This window comes from Psittacula echo, assembly GCF_963264785.1.
Source record: "Psittacula echo genome assembly, chromosome: 1".
NCBI lineage: Eukaryota > Metazoa > Chordata > Aves > Psittaciformes > Psittacidae > Psittacula > Psittacula echo.
The window spans coordinates 144,529,360-144,554,302 of NC_137735.1; the positions used below are offsets into that span (position 1 = coordinate 144,529,360).

General features: G+C 40.4%; 1 protein-coding gene across 2 annotated transcripts; it reads left to right on the forward strand.

The window, feature by feature from the left end:
• Positions 1–13,162: 13,162 nt before the first annotated feature.
• Positions 13,163–24,744, forward strand: ZNF800 (zinc finger protein 800; the record flags this gene model as incomplete). Of its 2 annotated transcripts, XM_080613557.1 has the most annotated exons (5): positions 13,163–13,237; positions 13,894–14,004; positions 16,247–16,342; positions 19,704–19,847; positions 22,973–24,744. In XM_080613557.1, the coding sequence occupies exons 2-5, from the start codon at positions 13,944–13,946 to the stop codon at positions 24,742–24,744; spliced, it is 2,073 nt and encodes a 690-aa protein (XP_080469683.1). In that variant the 5' UTR covers positions 13,163–13,237; positions 13,894–13,943. The 2 variants fall into 2 exon arrangements, with proteins under 2 accessions (XP_080469683.1, XP_080469684.1); XM_080613558.1 differs by lacking the exon at positions 13,163–13,237 and having other exon boundaries at positions 13,821–14,004.
• Between the last annotated feature and the right edge of the window lie 199 nt (positions 24,745–24,943).

Below are 24,943 nucleotides of genomic sequence, written 5' to 3' on the forward strand. Positions count from 1 at the left end.
ACTCATTAAGAAGGAAATTAGATGACTTGACATGATTTCTACTCAGCAGGTATATGTTGGCTTTTATATATCCCCTTGTCGTGGTTTAAGCCCAGGCCGTAAATCAGAACCACACAGTCTACTTCCCCCTCCCACCTTTCTTCCCTCTGCTTCTGGAGGGACGGGGAGGAGAATCAAAAGAATGCAACTCCCATGGGTTGAGATAAGAACAGTTTAATAACTAAGGTATAACACAAATCACTACTGCTACCACCAATAATAATGATAAAGGAAATAACAGGGGAAGAGAATACAACCGCTCACCAACTGGTACCTCGCCCCCACCCTGCAGTAATCCAGCCCTTCCGGGGACTCTCCATTCTACCTCCTGGGCATGACGTGCTGTGGTATGGAATACCTCTTTGGCTAGTTTGGGTCAGGTGTCCTGTCCCCGCTTCCTCCCAGCTTCTCCTCCTCCCTGGCAGAGCATGAGACTCACAAAGTCCTTGGTCAGTCTAAACATCTGTGTTATCAGCTCCGTTCCGAGGCTGAAAGTCAAAAACACAGTGCTGCAACAGCTACTAAGAAGGAGGAAAAATGACTGCTGCTGCTGAACCCAGGACAGTATCCACCCCTTATTCCATACCATTCACGTGATGCTCAGATCCCACATTTTCAATATACCGTCACTTTCATCTCAGTGCACTCTTATCTTAGTGCACAGACCAATCCCTATAAAGCTGCTGAGTCCATTCGGTCCATGATGGTGGGCTCCATCTCTTGTAATAGTCTTTCAGAGCAGGAGAGGCTGTGGGCAGTGTTCACACTTGTGAATTACCTGGGCAATAGTGTCTATTGCTAAGTCCACCCCTCGATCATGAGTCCATCTCTATGTTGCATCTCTGCCCTGATGGCCTGAAGTGTCATGGGCCCATCAGGCTCAAAATAATTCACCCTCCCCTGCAGCAGTTTCTGTAACTTGTCGTCGGGGACTCCACACAGCTGCCTTCCATCTCCGATGCTTCCAAAGCACTGGAGGGGCCCAGTGGATTAGATACTCGCCCATACTGTCCCACACACCGTGACATTCATGACTGTCCAGCCTTGGGGAAAACCTCTCGGTCCCCCTGTATTGTCTAAACCCAGACAAGACTCAAACCTGACTCTGCTGAACTCTTGGGATCAGACAAAATGGCCATGGGTAGAACACACTCTGTGTGTGTGCCAACATGGTGATCCCCATCACAATCAGCAGGCAGGTCCCAAGGGTACCCAAAGGCCATTCAAAACCTTCAGAACTCTCAAATGATGCTGCTGTGCTTGCCGGCTCTCTCACCACCAGCTTCCCTTTTTCTGAGTCCAGATCTTCCTCCTCTGCCTTGCTGGAAAGTGCTGCGGGGTCTCCTGCATCCTCCTGCGGCTCGGGCCTGCCGGGATCGGCAAACGGCTGCTGGGGGATGCTCTCGGCCGCCGCGGGGCTGGGCTCGGCTGTGGGGCTCGGCTCCTCCGCCGCCTCCTCCCGCTGCTCGGCAGCCGCCTCCTTCCCGGCCTCCGGCCCCGCTCCCGCCCCCGCTTGGTCCCCGGGGCCGCTCTCCCGGGCCGCTTCGGCGGCTCCCGGGGCTCCCGGGGCTGCTCCCCCTCAGCTCCCCGCAGCCTCACAAAGACGGACGCGAGGACGAGGGCCAGGACGGTGAAGAGCAGCGGGACGGCCAGGTACAAGTCCACGGCCACGTTCATCCCGCCCTGCTGCCGGAGCCCGCCCGTATTACAAGCCATTACCATAAAGTACAGTGAAACAAGAACCTTAGCCCAAGGCCCACACTTGATAAACACTAACACAGCAAATACCGGCTCTAAGTAAGCTACAGCACACTGAAACTGTGACATCAAGAGAAACAACTTTGAGAGCCAATAAATCAGCATTGTGCCTTGGTCAGATCTGTTGTTATCTCAACCCTTCAAGCCCCACGTTGGGCGCCAAAAAAGAACTGTCGTGGTTTAAGCCCAGGCCGTAAATCAGAACCACGCAGTCTACTTCCCCCCCCCACCTTTCTTCCCTCCACTTCTGGAGGGACGGGGAGGAGAATCAAAAGAATGCAACTCCCACGGGTTGAGATAGGAACAGTTTAATAACTAAGGTATAACACAAATCACTACTGCTACCACTAATAGTAATAATGATAAAGGAAATAACAAGGAAGAGAATACAACCGCTCACCAACTGGTACCTCGCCCCCACCCTGCAGTAATCCAGCCCTTCCGGGGACTCTCCGTTCTACCTCCTGGGCATGACGTGCTGTGGTATGGAATACCTCTTTGGCTAGTTTGGGTCAGGTGTCCTGTCCCCGCTTCCTCCCAGCTTCTCCTCCTCCCTGGCAGAGCATGAGACTCACAAAGTCCTTGGTCAGTCTAAACATCTGTGTTATCAGCTTTGTTCCCAGGCTGAAAGTCAAAAAAACAGTGCTGCAACAGCTACTAAGAAGGAGGAAAAATGATGGCTACTGCTGAACCCAGGACACCCCTTTAGCTTCTAAATGCTTAATAATAATATCTTCCATTACTTACTTCATTATCTGGGGGGACTGAAGATAAACTGACAGTTTTATTAAATCCTTGTCTTATCTTTTTCCTCTTCTCTAAATACAAATAGTGCACTTGCCCTATCCCAACGTTTATTTCTTATAATACAGGATGAGTTAACATCAATGAGAATTAATGGAAAACAACTATTCCTTTGCTATGCAATAGCCCAGGGCTACTGCAGTCCTCTATGGGCTATAGCTTACTTCTTTGCACATAACTAACTGAATTCACTAGCTGTTTGGGAGCCAGTCTGTGCCACATACTCCATGTGACAGCAAAAGCTGGAAGATGCAACATGTTCACCAGACTAGTGAAAAGGCCAAATTAACTTGTTCAGAATTATTCTCTAACATCTATACTGCTTAATGCAATGTGATTATTAACTGTGCAGTAGTTCAAGGAGATGTACCATAAGTGAAGCAAATGACATAATTAATCTGAGAGGCAGCTGACATGGTGCTTGGACAATATATTTTGAGTGGCCAATAAAAGTTATTAAGTTATTTTTGAGAAAGTATCAGAAAAGTGCGCCAAACTGATGAATGAAAAATGCGGATCTGCACACCAACCTTTTCCTTAACAAATAAAAAGAAAAAAAAAAGAAAAAAGAAAAAAGAAAAGAAGTAGTAAAAGTTGTGGGATAAGAACAGTTTGAGCACAAGTAATGATGCACTTCTTCATGGACGAAGTATCCTCCTCCAAATTATTCTCTCCTCTGCCAACCTCAGTTCACTTAAGTTTCATTAGCATAAATTTCATTCATATAAGTACTGTCAAAATGTGAAAGAGAGACACAGTAGGTCAGTATCAGAGCAGATCAGTCCAGCTCATTATAGGAATTCATTCTCTGTTTGAGGTTTGATTCCTTGAGACTATTTGTCATTGCTGTCTAACTCCAGCTTAATGGAGGCTGCTGAAATATGTTGCTACTGACGTAACTGCTCACTTTTATTGCTGAATACTATTTCTGTCATCAGTTCCTAATCTTCTGATTCCCGATTTTTTAGTGGATATCTTTCTTATGCATTAATGGATTTTGAACACTGAAATAGGAACAGACTTGTGTCAATCTCTTCTGCCACATTCGTTGTACAGTCTTTTTTGTTCAGATTCATGTTGTGTTTTGTATCTCCCAATTTGTAACTTTAGTTTATTGTCATCGGCTTTATTTTAATGAAAGTGTCTTTTATTTTGGACTTCTAGTCCAAATTAGAAATGCTATGTACTGCCATCCAAGAAGCAAATCTAATTTGCAGTTCAAATGCAAACTGTATTTAGCTTTAATGTAGTGGCAATCAACTGCCTACCTATATGAATAAATCTCTCATTTCTTTTTGCTTTTCTACACTTTCAGCCTCAACTACCTAAGGAAGCAAGGTTTACTCAGTTGCACATTCTGTCAGGCTGAGTCTTGCAATAGTTTTGGAACCTTCTGGAAAATTTCAACCAATTTTGACAGAGTGATCAAGGTCTCAGTGTTACAACATTCCCACAAGCTGACTGGAGCCAGGCATAGTGTAGAAACCCAATCAGCCTACCATCGAGGGCAGAGCTGCACCTCAGTTCATCTGCATGGATATGCCCTCTCTCAGACATGTGCAGACCAGCTTATCAGCTGCCTATCACTAGTACACACTAGGCCGTGTACCATTTCTGTTTTCTTTCAGTTCATCATGTGATTCATCATTTGTAGTCTTTCTTTATATGAAACATGTTTTTATGCTAATTGGATTAATTGTGTTTGGCTAATTTAAATGTTGCATTTCTACAATTTCTTATTCTGAGAGCTTTTGACTGTATTATTTCTGAAAATCAGTTTTGGTTTTTTTTTTTTTGGCTTTCATGGTTTCTCCTCAGACAAGGAGGTACTTGTATTTGTTCCTTGATGTTCAGTAATACCTTGCAAGTTTGCTAATGAAATCGGAATTTCTCAAACAAATGTAAAAGTTTGCTATTGTCCTGCAATATAGGACTTGATTTACATACAGACACATATAAAAATAAGTTAATGAAAATGGTTGCTTCCTTTTTGAATAGAAATAATCTTTCTGTTTCTGGATTTGCCAAGCACTGTTGCTCTGATTAGATCCCCGGTGTGGGTGTTTATGTTTATGCTTCCTTTTTGCTTTTACTACAATGGCCAAGAAGAGAAAACAGGATAATCTCATTATAAGTCTTAAACCCACAGGAAACTTGGCTTAATGAAATCTGCTGCTTGTAGAATCGACTTCCTACTTCTTTCTTGGCTTCTACTTCTTCCTCCCCTTTTCTGTCATACTCCTTGTTGGCCGTCTTGCCTATGTTATTTTTAAGCTCTGCATCTTACTATATCCTTTCATTCTAAATCTTTCCTATGTTTTTCCCAGTTCTTTCTCCCCCTCCTCATGCATCTTGCTCATTCTCACTTTCCTTCCCTTAGACTCCTCCCAGATATATTTCTCTCAATCTCCTATTTCTCTGAACTACCTCCCACACACTATTGCTTCCCATCCTTTCCCATGCTATATCCATATAACTGCATGAGTACATACAGACACATGCATACACACACAGAGATAAACATACGCCCTTGTCCAACTTTATCCAGTACCTTTCCCTCACCAGTACATTTAGAGATTAGTTTAGGAGTATACTCCTTTAACTTCTTCACTGAAAGTATTAGGAATTCTTCTATCTTCTCTCTCCTCCCTTCTCTCTTCAGTCTTCAACAGTCTACATCCTTTGCCATGCCCTACTGAAGAAAGAGACAGCTGGCAATGCTTTATACTGATTTTAAACTTCAGCAGATTCATAAATAAAAATAGCTTTTATTTACACTACATGGTACAGAATGTGATCACCTTGTGAATCAGCATGCTAGACAAGGTCTACATTTGGCCTCAAATTGCTTATCCAGATGTATTTTCCTCCATTTCCTAGTGTACATTATAAGTATAATTAAACCCATAAAATACGTATGCCTCAATTAAATGATTTCTTAAAGCATGCAACTCGTATTGCATATCTGTTTGTATTTTCTATTAGTCAGATTAATGAGGGATGAGAACACGAATTAATTTGACTTTATGTTCATCCTACAGGAAGACTGTTCAGGGAAAAAATCACTGGACTGGATGAAAACTGAATGTAGTAAGAAGATGCAAATTAATGATATAATAGCATAAGCAAGTCTCAATTTTTCCTAATATATTTTATTAGATTCATTATTTTGTTAAATTAACTCTCTGGGCTGTGAGAAGCATACTTTTTACCTTTTTAACCCAGCTAAGCAGGTAACAATAAGTTACAAGTTAAAAAAAGTAAGAAGGGGAAAATATTTACACTGAATGATGCTTTTCTCAAAGAAAGGTACACAACACAAATTATTTTCAATTGTAAATCATGCTGTGTTTGCTAATGATCCATGAGGAGGAAATGAGAATATTGGAACTTCTTGGCTAGTTGAGGTTAAACTCCCAATGGCACAAGTTGCCAACTCCACTCAAAACCATCCCAGCTATGTCTTCAATACAGTTAGACTGACTTTTCCTCATATGACAGGGCTATTGACCACACTGATGCGATGATTCAGAATGTCTTCTTGGTGCAATACAGTGGTCATTTCTTGTCATCTGCAGTTTGCTAAAGCTTTTCTTCTCAGATTATTTTTCAGTATTTTCAGTTGTTTCTAGGTGCACAAAATTATTCTTTAAAAAAAAAAGAAAAAAGAAAGAAAAAAAAGCCTTTACTCTGTATGCTATCCAACTCTTCTGCCAGAAACCACTGTCAGAAGAAGGTGCAGCACTGAAATGGGCAACCTGGATTCCAGTCCATGCGCACCCTTGCTGGAGACTGAACCACCAGCTCAGACTTTCCACAGAAGTGCTGTAATCATGAGCTAAATACATCTAGGGCAGAAAATTCTTCCTGCCTCCATGTGAAGCTCTGTCACTGTGCAACCAGGAATCACAGCTGAAGAGCGCATAGGGAAAAAAAATGGAATAGGTTGAATCAAATGATAACAAGGATCTCCTAAGGGAGAGATGCATTGCAAATTGTTCCCTTTGCTAAACTTTATAGTAGTGCACTAGGAAGCACAGAAGGGAATTAAACCTCATGAGAAGTCTTATTAATTATGAGCTTTACTAACTTTGTAAATAAATGAATTATGGATAATTCACATAGCAGTTTATATTTATCCCAAAAGTGTAATGAAGCTTTGTGTTAACCAGGGAACAGAGCACTAGATGATCTTAAGGTCCTTTCCAACCCTAATTATTCTATGATTATATGAAGATGCAGCTGCTTATTAGATTGGAATACATACTGACTAGGATTCAGAATTATTCTAGCCCAGAGATTTTCTGTTAGATACTGTCAAGGCTAAAGTATAAGCATAGTGTAAACACTGCAATTATGCAAATGTAGATGTGATGCAAATATAACTGAATTTAAGATTCTCCAAAACCCATGAGGCATATAATATACACAGTTTAAAACTGAATAGTATAAGCAAGTTGCATTGGGTTATCAAACAGCATCAGGAGAACTAGTTCACTACTTCAGTTCATTGGTAGTGCATAGAAAACTTTTAATGTACTTTTTCGCAGTGACTGACCCAAGGAAAAACAAGCTGGAGTTGTCTGACAGATCCCACCTTTATCTGAAAGTCAACATGTCTGTGCTCTAAAGACTTGTTTATTCATTTCCCATTTAAGCTTCATTGGATATAAATAAATAAACAGCATAGGGAACTGCAACCAGAACTCAGAATTGTTTTTCTCTTTCCACAAGTTAATCTCATTATCAAAAGAACCTGCCTGTTTTTGCTAATTTCTCTTTAGCCCCCCAGCTCGTGCATTCCTGATTGAATTATGTGCCTTGTGCTTAACAAAAGAGGTCTCCAATTTGTAGTTTAGAATTTAGAAATCAAGGTCTTCTGCTTCCCTGCAGTGTTCTAACCATCTGGCCATCAAGGACTCAGAGACTCTAACAAAGGAGTCTTAATGTGCCTGAAATGGTCTGAATTGCTTTCAGACTTCTATGTCTGAAATTTGTTTAATCTGGGGTTTATGAATGTACAGTTTATCATGGGATGCTTTCAGTGAGAACATTAGGTGAAACTACACCAAATCAGTAAGATAAACTGAGAGTGATGTATAAAGGAATGCTGGAGTATCTGCATTTGCAGTAAAGCACCTTATGACTGATTTGTGACATTGCTTGATTAGCATGTTATGCATGAGATCCTCCAGAGTTTATGCCACTTCACCTTTATCTCTGCAAAACTGAACTGTGCTCAGTACAGCATTCACTCCAACTTAGAATTATTTTCTCCTAGGAAAAACTACTGTGAAGCCAGGTGCTTCATCCAAGATGCATCCCAAGTACAGGAAAAAACATCAGCGGTCACAGAGCATGAGGAAGAGTTTTACTAATCAAATCTTACAGCTCTTAGATGTATAAACAGATGGCAAGGCATCTCAGGAGGTGTTCCTACTGGCCCTTTGGCAGAACAAAGCCTCTCAGTGGAAACTAAAGTACTATCACAATGATTTGAGATAACAGTTCGATATCCTCTACCAAAAAATACCACGCTTGCTAGAATACTTCATTAAACATTTTGGAAGCACAATCCAGTAACTAAGAGAAACCATTCTGGATTTTGGATTTCTCAAAGCCATTAACCACAACAGAGAAACAATTAAAAAAGAATTTGATTACCAAGTGGTAACGGAAGTCTCAGTTCAAAACATCTTACCAGTTCCATATCATTTAGCCTGGAGAACATAACGAAGGACTACAGAGCCCTGGGAGAGGTGGTTAGGGGCTCTGGAGCTCAGATTGTCTTTTTGTCAATTCTCCAGGATATAGGGGAGGACCTTAAAAAAGCTAGGAGGATTGGCCAGGTTAATAAATGGTTAGAAGGGTGGTGCCATAGTCACGGGTTTGGGTGTCTTGAACATGGGGCCCAAGTTAGTAGGCCAGGTCTACTGGGGGCTGGTGAAGCTCATCTGGCAAAGAAGAGGAAGAGTGGTTTTTGGTAGGAGGCTTGCCAGGCTGGTCAAGGATGCTTTAAACTAGATGTGTTGGGGGAGGGGGGCATTGTTTCATCCCAACACACCCAGTCAGTTGCCAACACCTACAATAAATGCTTGGAGCGATGCAGAGATATTCCAGCCGCTCCAGCCAATGAGCCAGCTTCATTTGGAGCTCAGCTCAGATGCCTCTATACAAACACCTGTAGCATGGGGAACAAACAAGAGGAATTAGAGATGTGTGCACATCTACAGGGGTATGATATAGTAGGCATCACAGAAACATGGTGGGATGGCTCCTACGACTGGACTGTTGAAATGGAAGGTTACAGGCTTTTTAGAAAAGACAGGCCTGGCAGGCGGGGAGGGGGAGTTGCTATTTATGTTAGGGATAGGCTGGAGAGTATGGAACTGTGTCTGGGGACACGTGAGCAGTTGACAGAGAGTTTGTGGGTCAGCGTTAAAGGGAGAGCAGCGATGGGGGACATTACTGTGGGGATCTGTTACAGATCGCCTGATCAAGAGGAATCTGTGGATGAAGTGCTCTATAGGCAGATAGGAACAGCCTCACGCTCGCAGGCCCTTGTTCTCATGGGGGACTTCAACCCCCCTGACATCTGTTGGAGTGAAGGTACGGCCCGGCACAAGCAATCCAGGAGGTTCCTCGATTGTGTGGAAGACAACTTCCTTCTGCAAGTAATAGAAGAGCTGACAAGGAGAGGTGCCATGCTTGAATTTGTGCTCACCAACAGGGAAGGGCTGGTTGGAAATGTGATGCTCCAGGGCAGTCTTTACTGGCATCTCTGACACCTCGATCCAAACTTCTCATACACAACAGCCAGTCACCAGCTGAAAAGACTCTCCTCTGCAAAGCACCCTCCTAAAGGCATCTTCTACTAGGTCAGGTGGAACTACCTGATCTGTGCTGGCAACTTCTATTAGTAACAGAGACACTTTGTGAGACTGGCTACCCGAATGGTCAGTTTGGATGTATCTGTTAAATGAGTTAAACACAACAATATAGAGATTAGGGTCTTTACTCACAAACAAGTTACAAGGTCAGTAAGTTACCGAGATTTATATGCTTATGCAGCACTGCCCATTGCTAAGAGTGGGACACAAAAGTTGTGAAAATGCACTTAAGAGAGAATAAGATTTCAGTTGCTATTTGGTCATCCTCCAAAAATAAGGAACCCCCCTTCCCACCAAACCAAATAATAGAGTATTTAATCTTAATTTATTTGGAATTTCTAAAACTGGAGAGGGGGAAGGCAGAAGGGCAAATTTTCCTCAATCCATGCCATTCTCTTTTATGATTAAATGAATGGCTCTGTGGATGAGGGAAAAGCAGAAGGTATCATTTACCATTGTTTCAGCTAGAGTATCCATATGGGCTCTCAAGAAATCCCTTTAGCTAAATCCAACTGTAACTGGGTGGGAAGACTACAAGGTATGTATGTATGGCATACAGCTGTCTGGCTGTCAGAATCAAAAGGGTTGCAGTCAGTAGTTTGAAATGTCACTGGCAGCTGGTTATGGGTAGTGTTCCTCAAGGAGCAATAATATTAGGGCTTATGCTGTTTAACGTACTTAGTGATCTGGATGATGAGCTGGAACTCACCCTCAGCACATGCATGATGTGAAACTGGGAAAGTGTCTGAAGTGCCAGAGGACAGGGCTGAAGACCTTGAACAAGCTGGAGAAGGTGCTGACAGGACAAAGTCTTGCACCCAGGACAAAAAAAAAATGCCATGCAATGGTATAGCCTGAGGACTGACTGATGAGGTAGCAGCTCTGCAAAAAGGGATCTGTGAGTCGCAGTGAAAAAACTGAACAAGAATCAGCACTGCATCTTTAAGGTAATGAAGACTAACCACACACCACACTACATTAACAAGTGTACTGCCAGCAGATGAAGGGAAATTACTCTTCTCATTTACTTGGCATTTGTGAGGCCACATCTGGAACACTGTGTCCAGTTTGGGCTCCCAAGTATTTAAGAGATACTTAGAAGCTGAAGAGTACTCAGAAGAAGGTGACAAAGTTGGTTCCAGAGACTGAAGCATATGACAGAGACCGAAGGAACAGTTTCTTTATCTTGAAGAAGAGAACATTGAGAGAGGATACAATCCCTACCCTGCACTGAGCAGGGAGTTATTAAGAAAATGAAACTAGACTTTACATTTTAAAGGTGAACAGGAAAAGGACAAGAGAGAATGGCCATACACTGCAAAAAGAGAAACTTGGATTGTATAGGCAGAGAAAAAAAAAATCACATTGAAAGTGGCTAAACACAGAAGGAGAAGCCCAAAGGAGCCATGGAATTTCCATATTTTCAAGACACAGTAGGGCAAGGCTATGAGCAACCTGATTGGACTATGAATATAGTCCTGCTCTGAGCCAGCATTTGCCGAGATGGCCTCCAGCCTAAATTGCTCTGAAATTTTATATGGGATTTGACTTATATCTAAAATTGTGCATGCAATACGTAGGAAATCATGATTTTTCTGAAGCTGAAGAGGAATTAGTTATTGAACTGGCAGAAGTAGCACAATAAGCTTTTGCTTTTTCCATTGTCTTTGATACTTGCACTTAGAAGATGACATTTATAAGCTGGTATCAAGGTAACTCAGTATTTGAGATGACTATTACGGTAAAATACTCTACAGTGAGCTAGACCTCAGCAAAAGACTATGGCATGCTAAAAAATGCCTCGCTGGGATGCTGAAGTGAGGAATACCATTGCCACTGATTTGGGCAGGCACTCTTACTCTCCAGCACTTGATGCCATAAAGTGGTTCACTTGCACTGGATTAATTTTCTCTTTATGTCTTTAAGCACTGTCCTCATTAAAGGCGTGGATCTTGAGAAATGTTAAGATTTTATCAATAAAGTTCAAGGAAGAGGTGGAGAAACTACTGCTGGACAGCCCACCTCTGAAGACATCATGTCTTGCTAAGGCTTTTCTGAGGCAGGAGTGGACTTTTGGATGATTATTTTTGGAAATGTATGAAAAAGATCTCCCTTTTGAGACTACGAAGAATGATGGCTGGAATTGCATGAAATCAATAAAGATCAGCAGAATTCTGTTATTTCAGGTCTTTCTGCTGAGAGTTTATCAGGAAATGGACAACTATGCTTGCTTCATTTTTGTGATAGGTGGTAGCACTAAGACACTAGCTAAACTTGTTATAACTGTTTCAGTCACTTGAAATACAACCAAAAGTGTCTGAACTCCCATTGCTGAGTTTATGATTTGCATGTTGCTTTTCTTTCTTATTTTTTGATCACTCAAAATTATATCGGTAATAAGGCTACTAATGTTCATAGTGGCCAGGTAGAGTTTAAGCCTCATCCAGTCTGTGTCTATGACACAGCAGAGCTCAGGATGTAGTTAAGCTCATCAAAGTGAGAGCACCTCTGGACATATGCAAAGACTTGAGCTTGGTTGCCTAACATGAAGGTTTCAACTGACTTCTGCTGTACTTCAGACGTTACTTGGCATTAGGCTGTTTGAACTGCTCTCTGACATTTAAGGTACCTCCAGTTTAATAACCAAAACCCAAATGGACTTTATGGAGTCTGAATTTGGCCTCCTGCTGCTTTGGAAAAAGATGACTTGCTGGTGAAGTCAATGTCCATCTTTTAAAAGAAGGCTTTACTGCTTTAAGTTGATGGTCAGAGATGGCTCTCTCCATGTCTGATTTGAGCAACAGCATGAGATATCTCACTCTAACACAGACAGCAGATTTGACTTCGAAACCATGAATCCCATCTCCATTAAGAATTACAAGCCAAGGCTTGCCACATTGTTTCCATATTAGCATCATCACTCAGCATTTTTTCTGTAATCATGTGCTTATTCCTTACACTTCCTTAAAGTTTTTTTCTAAACAATACAGGCTTTTCCATAAGCAGAATACTTAATCACATCCTTTCCTTTGGCAAAAACTAAGTATTACCTTTTCACCAACCCAAGCTGCTGAGGGAGCGTAGGACTAAGCGGACACCTTGTGAAAACGTATGTGGAGACACCAGCTGCCCAGCCATTCACTGCAGGGTAGCGATTCCTCTTGCCGGTATTTGCAATATACTTCACAAAGCTCTCCCTCACGAGTTTTTCCTCCAGGTGTGAAAACACTGATCTACGCTTTTGAGTGGTGAATTTAGTACAACAAGTGTTCGATTGGGTTTCTTCTAGTGTAATAAAGCACACCGGTCTGAGACGGGGCAGAAATGCCACCTCAGGTGACGGTGGCTGCTCCCACGGTGGCGTCCGAGCTTCGGTGCCTCAGAGGGCCGGAGACATCACCGTCCTGCGCAGCGATGAGCAGCGAGCCTCCCTCCCTACAGGGACGAGGACAAGGACAGCGCCGGCCCCTTCGGCTCTCTCAGCCGCGCCATCCCGCCACATCCCAGCGCCGCACACCCCTAACAGCCACCGCGTGGGGCAGCGCGGCACCTGGGAGGCCCGGTGGGGGTGGGGGCGGGGGGCGGTGGGAGCGGCGCGTGCGCACTGCGTGTCCCCTCGCCGGCAGGCCACAGTCACTTCCTGCCCCTGTGCCCATCCGGCTCCGGGGTCAGCGGCCGCCGCTGTGGCGGGACAGCGGAGAATAAAGTTTCGCTCGGGGCGGGGGAAGCTGGCCGTCCGCTTCCAGGTAGGGGCTCCCCCGCCGCGTCCTCCGGTTCCCGCCGCTGGTAGTTCGGCGCCCGCTGTCACCTGCCGGCCGTTCGCCCCTCCCCGCCCGGGCTCGCGCGTGGTGGGGCGGCGGGAGCGCTCGGCTCCGGCTCCAGCTCCGGCGGCGCCGCGGGGGGCGAGCAGCAGCCGCTGGCTGTCGGGGATGCCGCTTTTTCCTCGCTCCCGCGGGAGCTGAGGGACGCTGTCCCGGCGGCCGGACTGCGGGAGGAGGGCTGGAGGTGGGGACGGAGTGCGGCGCGGCGGGAGAGAGGGGCGGCGGGAGTCGCCCGCTGAGGAGGCGCGAGGCCGGGCGATTGCGCTGGGCTCGGCGGGAGGACGGCGGCCGGGCTGACGGTTAGTGGGGTCTTTCCTGCCAGGCCGGTGCACAGGTGGCGGCGGGGCCCGGGCGTGAGGGATAGAGGGAACGGAGCGGCGCGGCCGGGCTCGCCGCAGCAGCCGTTGCAGAGGGCGTTGTGCGACTGCCGTAAACAATGGAAACTTTCTGCTGCGCGAAGGGTGCCGCTGCCTCCTGGCCTGCTCCGGCCGTGCCGTTGTAGGAAGTGGGTGTGCGGGGTTAACGCTGTCCTTCCTGAGCCGCCTACCGCTCGGGGGTGACAGTTAATGTGCTTATTTTAGCAGAAACGAGCTGCTGGATGTAGAAGGAAAGTAGCTCGTGCGCACGGAAAATGCCTCTAAGGGACAAGTGTTGTCAGACTGACCACCATCACCATGGATGCTGTGAACCAGGTATAGTTGTGGTGATGCTTTGGCTATTTTGCTTCTCTGCTCTGTTAAAAGCTTGTGGAAACTGTTTTTGTGTTTGTAAATGTGCATTATCAGTGACAGTTGGATATAAAAAGTTTCTGAATTTTGTTTGGTAATATTGTTTTAGTATTCCTGAACTGTCATGTTAAATTTAGTTTAGGAAGATAGCTTCTGAGTGCCTGCAGGATGTGCAGTAATCCCCAAACCACCACATGGGCATTGCATATAGTAAGAGAGGAAGGCAAGAAGTTGAGTAAAATAACTGGGCCTTTTGTTGCCAAAAAGTATAATAGTCTGATTTTTATTTTTTTTTATTTTCTAGTAAAAATGACAATTCTGGCAATCTCTTGCATTCGTTGTTTATATTTTTACTTTACGTATCTGGGTGAGCTTGAAGATGTTATTTTCAGAGGATTCAGAAAGTCCTGAAATGTCTGTTTGCATTCCACTACTGTGTGACCTGGATGATGCCATCAGTGGAAAGTGTAATGAATACTTTGAAGGTTTAGCTAACTTGCTAGATTTTATTTTCTGTTTCTGGTAATTGTTCCGCCTACTGTTACTTTATGGTAGGCTAAAAGGAAATGTGATTCTTTTCTTGTGGCCCTGTTGTAGAGCGTGTTATTTGGATGCTTTCACTTGTGTTTTGAAAAGAAAGGCATCAGTTTGGGGAATTAATAGTTGAAAGCATGAGCATGGCAACTTTGATAATGTTCCTTTAATTAAATGTAATTTGAGAGTAGGTATTGTTAGCAAGTAGAAACAGTTCTTTTTGTTTAAGATGAAATGGTTGAGTTGTTCTAGTGCTTTAAAAAAGCTAAAATACTTCTCTTGCCTTACAAATAACAGCAATGTGTTATGTCTACTTCACATATGTCACTCCTCTTGATGTCAGTGAGTGCTGCACATGCATATTAGAGACAGTATACAACCCAAAATATACTATTTTGAAGAGTAGAGGCTAGGCCAGTAGAATACAATATGTCATTGTGTTAGAGATCCCCAAACGATTAGCTGATTTGTAATGGTTGTTATGTGTTCCTATATATAATAGTATGTTATGGGGCCAGCATACTTGGAGGAGTGTTCATTCTATCGTTCTTTTCTTAGACTGCTTTTCTTTCTGATGTTCTTTTCAGCTTGAATTTATTTTTAACCTTACATGTTTTAGAATGACTTTTCTGTCAAAATGCATTTAATCTATTTGCACTTAATATCTCTAAGTAGTTTTATATGACACCTCTAGTGCTCTTCATCAAAAGTAACTTTCTTAGAGATGCTCAGTGCTTCATTTGAAAATGGAAACCTTACAATGGAGTTAAAAATAGAACCAAATGAATAAGGTAGGAGCCAATTTACAAAGTACGAAGTTAGTTATTTTGTCAGTAAGAAATGAAAAAGAAGACCTAACTGACAGTTTTGCAAACATGTGCTTAATGCCTGAGTAAGGCTTTCATTTAAATTTGGGTTTCCCTCTGAGCAAAACTTAGCTGCTGTATGCATATACGGCAGTAGAATGCTACTGATACTCATAAATACTGCTTATTCAAATAACAGTCATCCTGATCAGGAAATGTTTTGGGGTTTGTAGATTTTACAAAGCTTGTGATGTGGAATGAAACTTCATAAATAAGGTGTACCTTCAACCGTTTGCTTAAACCAGAAGCATTTCTTTAATGTGGTTTTATTGGTAAAAATATTATAATAGTTCTTTTTGATATATACAGTATAGTTACACTTGTACTTTTTTTTTGTTTCCTGATCACTACTACTTTAAATTTGGATTTTGTGCTTAGGTGGTACTGGTAACACTGAAATCACGTACCTGCAAAGTACAGTATTTGGTAATGCTTTTTTGTAGATCTCTTTCCATTTGAATGATGGGAGTCAAGTAGATTGTTCTGGGGAACTGCTTTAATTGACACAAGTTTCTAGTGAGCTAATTTAGTTTTATACATGGTTTTTGTGTTTGGTACACATGGCTTTGAATACACATTTTCTTTAAATCAAAATGACAGCAAACTATCAGAAGGTATCATGGCTGGAAAATTCAGTATTGGTTTTTTTTTAATTCAAAGTAGATGAAAGTTTTTGAGTAAGGCAGCTTTTACTGTAGTCCTGGTCTTTCTTTTTAGCTAGTTTATTGTATGCATAGAAAATCCACACTTTAATAAAAATCACTTGAGTGTTCCCTAATGGCTTATTATTCTTTCATGTATTTCAGTGCACCTGTTGGAACCTGGTGATCCTCCGCTATTACAGCAGCCTCTGCAGACATCAAAATCTGGTATTCAGCAAATTATTGAGTGTTTTCGATCAGGTATGAAGCTATGTCTATTTTGTGAAAAGTTCATTACTTTGTTATGAGTTATGTATATTTACTATATTAACCAACATCTGACTTTCTACATTTTTTGCAAACTGTTTGTAGGTTTTTGGTGTTAGGTGCAGTTCCTTTTTATAAGGGTTTTCGTATAACGTAGTGAAGATACAGATCCTGCTGTATAAGTATCTCTCAAAAACATTAAAAATTAGTTTGTTGTTTTGCTTTGTGTAATCACTCCTGCTGTTATTAATGAGTTCATCTTAAACTTCTGAGGTGAAAAGAAAATTTAGTATTTACCTTGAACTTTTCAGAATTGCTTTATCATGTTACTTTTAAGGTGTTCCTTATTGGTTTGGGGAGTTACAGTACATAGCAGTGAACCTAAGAATAACAAGTGAGCATGCCAGAGATGATTGAAACCTATGTTTCTATGATTTTTCCACATAGAGTTTTATATATATGAAAAGTTTCAGTGGATGTGAGAGTTGTCACTAATAACCTTTTTTAGTTTGGTTTGATTGCCTCAGGCCTCAGATATGCGTGCCAGGCTCCTTTTGCTCAAAGCAGACTAATGGAATCTCTACTGGTAATAGCGCAAAGTAGCTGAAAGTACTTTGTCTCTGGGCTACTTCCAGGCTGTCCTCACTGGCAGGTGTTAAATTGATAGTTTACCTTGACATCTTCACTCACCTGCATCAGGGAAGTTGAACAGAAGGCAAAAGGACTTAGACCAGGATTTTACTGCTTAGTTTTGAACAAACATTTCATTATGGAAGGAAAATATTTTGATTCTTGTGGTAAAGGACTAGAAATGAAAGCCAGACTATTGTCTGTAACTATTTAGGGGGTTTTAGCAGAATCTTCTGTCATCTGCAGCATCAAGAATAACAGATGAAATTGTTGTTTGTTTTTTTTTTTTTTCTCTCTAAAAATGATATTGCTCGCTGAAGGTGTGAACTTTGGTATTTCTGCAGGAGAAGTATTGGTAACAACCAGCGTTCTGTACTGATTTCTTGTGACTGTGTTGTTATCCTGGTATCAACATTTACAATTATTAGCATAATTTGACAGAGAATTGCCTTCTACAGTTAGATATAACTACAAAATAGAGAAGGCTTCAGTAAGCTGAAGGCAGCATATGCTCTTAGGAGGCTGACTGCTTGTTGCCACAATCTGCAGTTGGGTCAAGAGCAAGGAGATGTTTTTGGTGTTTTTTTTTTTCCTTTGGCTGCTGTATCTACAAAACCAGTGGACAATTTAAATTCATTTGCTATTTCTAGAAGTCCCTAAAGGTCTACAGTTTAATTCAAAAGGATCAATTATTTTTTAACTCCCAGCAGTGAAAAGCTTCATAGTTGCATAAGGATGGTTTGAAGCTAGAGTGACTACCATGTCATCTAGCCTGACCTATGATATGTCAGAAATCCTTTAATCTCACTCAGATTCTTAAAACCAGTAATTTGGATTAGACAAAAACATTTTAGTCCTGAATGGAAAATGACTGAAATATCAGTGTAATAAGACAGAGAACAAGGAACTTGTGTGTCCCTTGGTTGGGAAACAGTGATGATTTAGATGATCTTTTTGTTTTGTTTGTCTGGGAGAGGTGTTTGTGGCAAGGGCATCATCAGTAGCAAATTTTGGCCAAATTTTGGATTATTTTGTGCTGTCACCAAATTTGAGGCCTTTTGTTTGCAATTATAGTTTGGCACCTGACTGGAATTCAGTCTACATGGAGCATCTTCAGTTTTGTTCAGATGGCTTTTTTTCAGTGGTTTTCTATATCTGCAGAAATTCAGACATGGTTGGTGAGATCTGAGTAAACAGCTTGCTTTTGAGGGATATCTGTTCAAGTTTTAAATTTGGGGCTTTCACTAAATCTAAATATTTGTCCAGTAGTCTAAAAACACAAGTCAGATGAAAGTGAGGTGGTAACACTTGAAGAAAGAGCAGTGAGAAGAAAAGATGAGGTTAGGGCTGAGGTCCAAGAAAGTCATAGGAGGGGACAGAAACCAGACAGTACCTCATTTAGTCAAGTTTGGGTCCCATTTTTAAGCAATTGTTGAAGACTGAGAAGACATCATGCTTTGCTAAAACTCAGTTGTGAACAATGTACTACTACTACATCAAGAAGGAAGAAGTTGCCTTGGTAAGGCCAATTTGTATTGAATATTAATTATTATGAAATTATTAGTATTTGAAATGGGTTCATTGAGGAAATAGTTCTGCAGTCTGAATTTGATCTTTAAAAGGAAGTCTTTAACAGAAGTGTCTGATGACAATAAACTTGAACTTCAGTTTCAGTTTGAAGAATGTCTTGATACTGTCTCATAGTTGTCTGATACTGTTTATTTTCTGGTCTAGTTTATGGTTTTGCTTATTTAACAAATTTTGATTAATTTTGGCTAATTCCATTTTAAGAAGAAAAAAAGCAAGGTAATAAGCTGGATTTGGTTAGCTAGTGTTTCTTTCTGATTTGGAGTGGGTAAGTATTAACAATTTACTAATCCATTGCTAATTGTAGGCCTAATTTTTGTGGGATGAGAAATGAAAGAGTGAATTTGAAGTGTAGCTTAAACTCTGAATCTTTCAGTTCTTTAAGCATGGGAGGAACTGGATACATCAACAATACTAGATCAAGCTGTATCCATGGGGACTTTCTGAATATACAGTGTATAATAGTCTGGATAACCTGCTTAGCATATTTTATCACACTGCCTATGTTGTAATAGAAAAGTTGCCTACTTAAATTATATGTTTCTTTTCAGTAGGCTGAAAAGATGTCTACAATTCGACTTTCTTGCCTAAGGATCATTATCTTGACCTTGGGTCAGATTCTTGGATATAGTAACATTTCTTGACCTGTTTGTTATTTTCTTTCGTTTATTGTAGGCTCCATTTTTTTGCCTTACAAGGTACTGTTTTTACACGAAGTAGCTGTATGTATCTTGTTCTCTCAGCACTTTTGAATAAGTTTAAAGAAAGAATACTGCAGGCTCCTTTAAGTGCTCTAGGTGCTTGTTCTTTCCTGTTGGGCAGTTATGTTGCAGCATCCAGATACTATAGCATGGATTCCTTCCTAACATTACCTGTTAGTTCTTATCATATATCATCACGTTTTCCCTGTAAACTGTAATTGTATAATCCTTGAATTTCTTTTTCCAAACTAGTCTTGTTTTCATAGTGAAACTTTGAATATGTGTCATAAACTTAAGAGTATAGTAAAGTAGTATTAACACAAGATTAAATGCTGTTATAATTGTCATGTTTTAAAGTGTTACAATTTTCATGGGATGATGTGAATTATAAGATGAACAGAAAACCTTCATTAAGTGTAATGTTTCTTTTTTTACAGGAACTAAACAACTTAAACATATCTTGTTAAAAGATGTGGACACTATTTTTGAGTGTAAATTGTGCCGCAGTCTCTTCAGAGGATTACCAAATTTAATTACTCATAAAAAGTTTTATTGTCCTCCAAGTCTCCAGATGGATGACAGTAAGTCTTACTAATTGAAATGTTTAATAAAGCTCTCTGAAGTTGAGAAAGTTATCTTTCTGTACCATTTATACAAACATGCCAGAAACAAAATGAAAAAAAAAAAAAGTGGAATTAAATTTCAGTAGTAACATATGTAGATAACTTTTGTGGTGGTAAAGAAGCCATAGCACGCATTTACAACCGAGACCCTTGTTAATGTCATAATTTGATAGCTAGTTATATGTCCAGCCTCTTAATGGAGAGTGTCCTTGTTAACACTTTGTATTCCTTCTTCCCCTTTTTCTTTCCTGTTTTTCCCTCTTTACTGTGAAAGATACCAAAAAGCATGCCAAAGGACTGAGAAATTAATATCGTAGAAAGGTATAGATCTAAGAAGGTTTTTCAGTTTTAGAACAGCATATCTCTGATGGACTTCAGCTGGATGCTGTAAAGTGGCTGGGATCAATATCCATCATTTTCTCCTGTACTTGGGAAGTGCTCAGTGTCATGGACACAGTCCTTCAGTCTTACTCATTATGAAACACAGACTAAAAGTTCACCATTTTCTTCGAGGACCTGCGCTTCAATAATACTGTCTATTTCCCACCACTTCATGTCACCTTGGTCTGCAATAAGATATTCTGTGATCAGGCCGAGCCCATCACCTTTGTTGTAGAAATCAAACTTTATTATTAAAAGAAAGATGATAAGGAAAAGATAAAGTAGTATATTTTTCTGGAAAAAGAAGTTCGTTAAAGTCTTATTCCACTGATGCCTTTTTGTTGATCTGAGTAAAGCTGAATAATTTGGAAATGTGCCAGCTTTCAAAAATGTTTTGGAAAGCTTTCTAATTATCTTGATCTCTTGATCTCTTGACTAGATCAGCATAGGTGCAGTGAGGATTTTTCTTTTCCAATTAATGCATTCCTACCTCAATATTTACAGAATTAGGATCGAACTAAGATGTACATAGGCAATTCTTTTCCTGTATTGTGTCAGCTAATGTTGTGAAGGAGAAGGTGAGAAGACTAGTACTGTCACTTTCCTTAAATGAGTTTGCATGGCCAGTTGCAAGTCACAGAGCTTCCCTGTGAAAAGGGGTGAGTTGTATTTTCAGAGCAAGGTTAGAAGTGCATCTGACTTAGATGCAAAAGTTCCTAAGTAAAATAAGAGTACCCTTGGTAAAGACTTCCCATCCAGCTCCTGATATCCTAGCCTTTGTTTAATTTGCTGGCTAGCTTTCATGTTTCACTGCTTACTAGGAGGGATGCAAATGAGGAGAATAATACTACATGCTCTGAATAAAACTATATAAATACTTGTTTTATATGAAATTGAGTATGATGGTTATTGAATAAAGTGGAAGGGTTTTTTTTGTTTGGTTTTTGTTTTTTAATAAGTAAAAGTTAGGAAACAAGAGCTGGGAATAAAAGTTCAGCACCTTCATGGTGAAAATCGTGGCTATAAATACTTGTTTTATATAAAATTGAGTATGATGATGACTGAATAAAGTGGAAGGGTTTTTTTTTCAATAAATAAAAGGTTGGGAACAAGAGCTGGGAATAAAAGTTCACCATCCTCATGGTGAAAATATGATTTTTTTGAGATGTATTCTGTTAGTGTAGTCATTAAATAGTTGGAAAGGACTTAAAGCAAGGACTTTTTACCCTTGTTAAAAATTATATAAATAGTTGCATCTGAAACTGACTGCAAAAGGTGTTAAAAATTCAGTGTTAAAAGATGAGTTCTGCGTAACAAAACCAGCATATTTCTTGTACAGACGCTTTTTATGTGTTACTGGCAGTGTGGAAGGAACAACCCTGACTAAGTGTGGGTTTTTAATTAGTTGTTACCAGGAATCATGTCTTCAAATCATCATGGAAAACTCTAAACTGTATCATCTTGGTGCCTCACGATTTTGCTGTAGCACCTTGACTTCTTAGTTATGTCAGTGCAGATGCTTAATGTGTTGTGCTGGGAACTAGATCACTAACTAATTTGGCATTTAAAACCAGGATATTATTGAGGCCTCTAAAATAATGAACGACATGAAGGTAAAAATGGGAGTAATCGTTTGTTTTTCTTAGTTTTCATAAATACAAAAGCTTATATCCAGCAAAACTACCAGACAGTATAATTACAAGTATTTCTGGTAAAACAAGATAAACCCCGCTACTTAACATTGTAGAAGCCAAGAACATAAATGCTTCAAAAACATAAAAAAAGGTGGTGGTTTTTTTGTGTGTGTGTGTTTTGTTTTGTTTTTTTTTTTTTTAAGCTAGGTTTATTAAATTAGTACTTCAAAAGCAAACTTCAGCTTGAGAAGTTTACTGGCATCAGACAAACAAGGAGAATCCTTGATTTTTAAGTCTGTTCCAACTCATTGTCAGAGCAGAACACAGGATGAACCTTTGGTGAATCTCAATGAAGTTACTCTTTCTTAAAAAAGCTTCTTTGGCTCAGTTTTTATTGTTTTGAGAAATTAGTCAAGTTTTTTTCCCTCCTGAATAATACAGGTTTTTTTTTTTTGTCCTTAACATTTACTATCGTACTGTGTCGCTGAGCCTATTAACTGCTTTGGTATTACTAAAAGCTTTCCCTGCCCCAGAAGTTAAGTTCCCTCTTATCTGCTGTTATCTTTGTGCAGTGCTTAGGTTACACAGACATTTCATTGTTTCTTAAGGACTGTTCAGAATTTACGGAGAAGAGCTTATTTCCAGAATTAGGTTCCTTTGTTGAGGATGCCTATTTCCAGCAGTGGAAAATGTTTCTAATAATACTTCAGACTTAGTTATACGCCTGTAGAATAAGCTCAGTCATTTTGAGTCATTGACATTTTTGCAGTTGATACAGATTTTTAAAGATCTGTTTAATTCCAGGCAAGCTAATTTTTAGTTTAGGTGGCTTTCACATCAGCATGCTAGAAGAGTGTACTTAAAGTATTGGCTTTTAATAAAAAAGTAACTTGTATTGACGCCGTAGCAATGATTACTCGAAGTCTTTAAGTGTAAATTGTCAGAAAAGTGTACAAGTACAGGATTTTTGTACAAATTTGATGACTGAATTGATACAGTTGTTAGAAGATACTTTGAAATAATTTGAAATTGCCAAATCATAAAAAATACTTTCGCCTCTTTTCACAGACCTTCCAGATATAAATGATAAACAAAGTCAGGCCATAAATGACCTCCTGGAAGCAATCTATCCAAGGGTAGATAAGCAAGAATATATAATTAAATTGGAACCTATAGAAACTAATCAAAATGCTGTATTTCAATATGTATCAAGGACTGATAGCCCACATGAGAATATAGAAAGCAGTAGTACCCCTGATCAAGCTCCAGTACAGATACAGGAACCCAGCACTGAGCAACCCAAGACTGTTTCAGCTCCAGCCCCAACCCCAACCCCAGCTGGGGAGACTGTAGAATTACCTCCAGCTGATCCCGTTACAAACAAGGTGATACCTACTCCTGAAGAACAGCCTCCAGCAGTAAATCCTGAGGTGGACTCTCTGGATAATTCTGATTTTGGCCACCAGTTGATATGTTGCCTTTGTAGGAAAGAATTTCATTCCAGACGGAGTGTACGCCGGCACATTCGAAAAGTGCACAAAAAAAAAATGGAAGAGCTAAAGAAGTACATAGAAACAAAAAAGAAACCAAATCAGTCCTCCGTGAAAGGACGAAACAAGAATGTCCTTGTAACATTAGGTAGAAGTTGTCCTGTGTGTTATAAATCTTTTGCTACAAAAGCCAACGTAAGGAGGCATTTTGATGAAGTTCATAGAGGATTAAGAAGGGATTCCATTACTCCTGATATTGCTACAAAGCCTGGGCAACCTTTGTTCTTGGATACAGTTTCTGCTAAAAAATCTTTTAAGACCCGAAAACAAAAGTCGTCTTCAAAGGCTGAATACAACTTAACTACATGCAAATGCCTTCTGTGCAAGCGAAAATATAGTTCACAAATAATGCTGAAAAGGCACATGCAAATTGTTCACAAGATAATTCTTTCTGGAAAGAACTCTAAAAGAGAGAAAGGACCCAACAATACTGCCAATGGCACAGAAATAAAAGTAAAAGTTGAACCAGCAGATTCTGTAGAACCTTCACCCCCTTCCATTGCCCTTTCTCCACAGAATGAATTAAAGGGAACAAATCATTCAAATGAGAAAAAAAGCACACCGTCAGCACAGAAAAATAAAGTTAAACAGGACCCTGAAAACCCTAAATCAACTTCTAAATCAACCACTAAATCAACCTGTAAATCAACTGCTAAATCAACCTCTAAATCAACCAATGCATCTGCTGCAGGTGGCCAGCAAAAAACCAGGAAGCCAAAACTTTCAGCTGGCTTTGACTTCAAGCAGCTTTACTGTAAGCTCTGTAAACGCCAATTTACTTCTAAACAGAACTTGACAAAACACATTGAATTACACACAGATGGAAATAACATTTACGTTAAATACTACAGGTGTCCACTCTGCTCTTATGAAACACGTCGCAAGCGTGATGTGATAAGGCACATAACTGTAGTTCATAAAAAGTCACCGCGCTACCTTGGGAAAATAACTGCAAGTTTAGAAATTAGAGCAATAAAAAAGCCAATTGATCTTGTTCTAAATAAGGTGACAAAAAGAGGCCCTCAGAGGGATGAAACAAAGCAGGTTGGTTCAAAACAGGATGTCACCTCTAACTCTCCCAATAAAAAGTACGAAGGAGCTGATGTTGGCATTGAAGTAAAAGTAACAAAAAACTTTTCTCTGCACCGATGCAATAAATGTGGGAAAGCATTTGCCAGAAAAGCTTTTCTAGAACATCATAAGAAAACTCACAAAGCAAATGTGTCTCACTCACCTGAAGAAAATAAAACCAAAGGCAGAAGTACAAGATCTAAAGCTGTTGTCTGGTGAGGAAAAAAAGTGTTTTGTTTATTATTTTTCTTTAAAAGAAAACAAAACAAAACTACTGCCTTTCTTTTGCTGTTGTTGATTTATTGCCGAAAACGTTTTATGGTTTAGTGGCTTAAATACTAAGATAGATGTCAGATTTATTTCTTACGTGTTTTTAGTGTTTTGGAAAAGAGTTAATTTCTGAATTTGTCACTGTAGG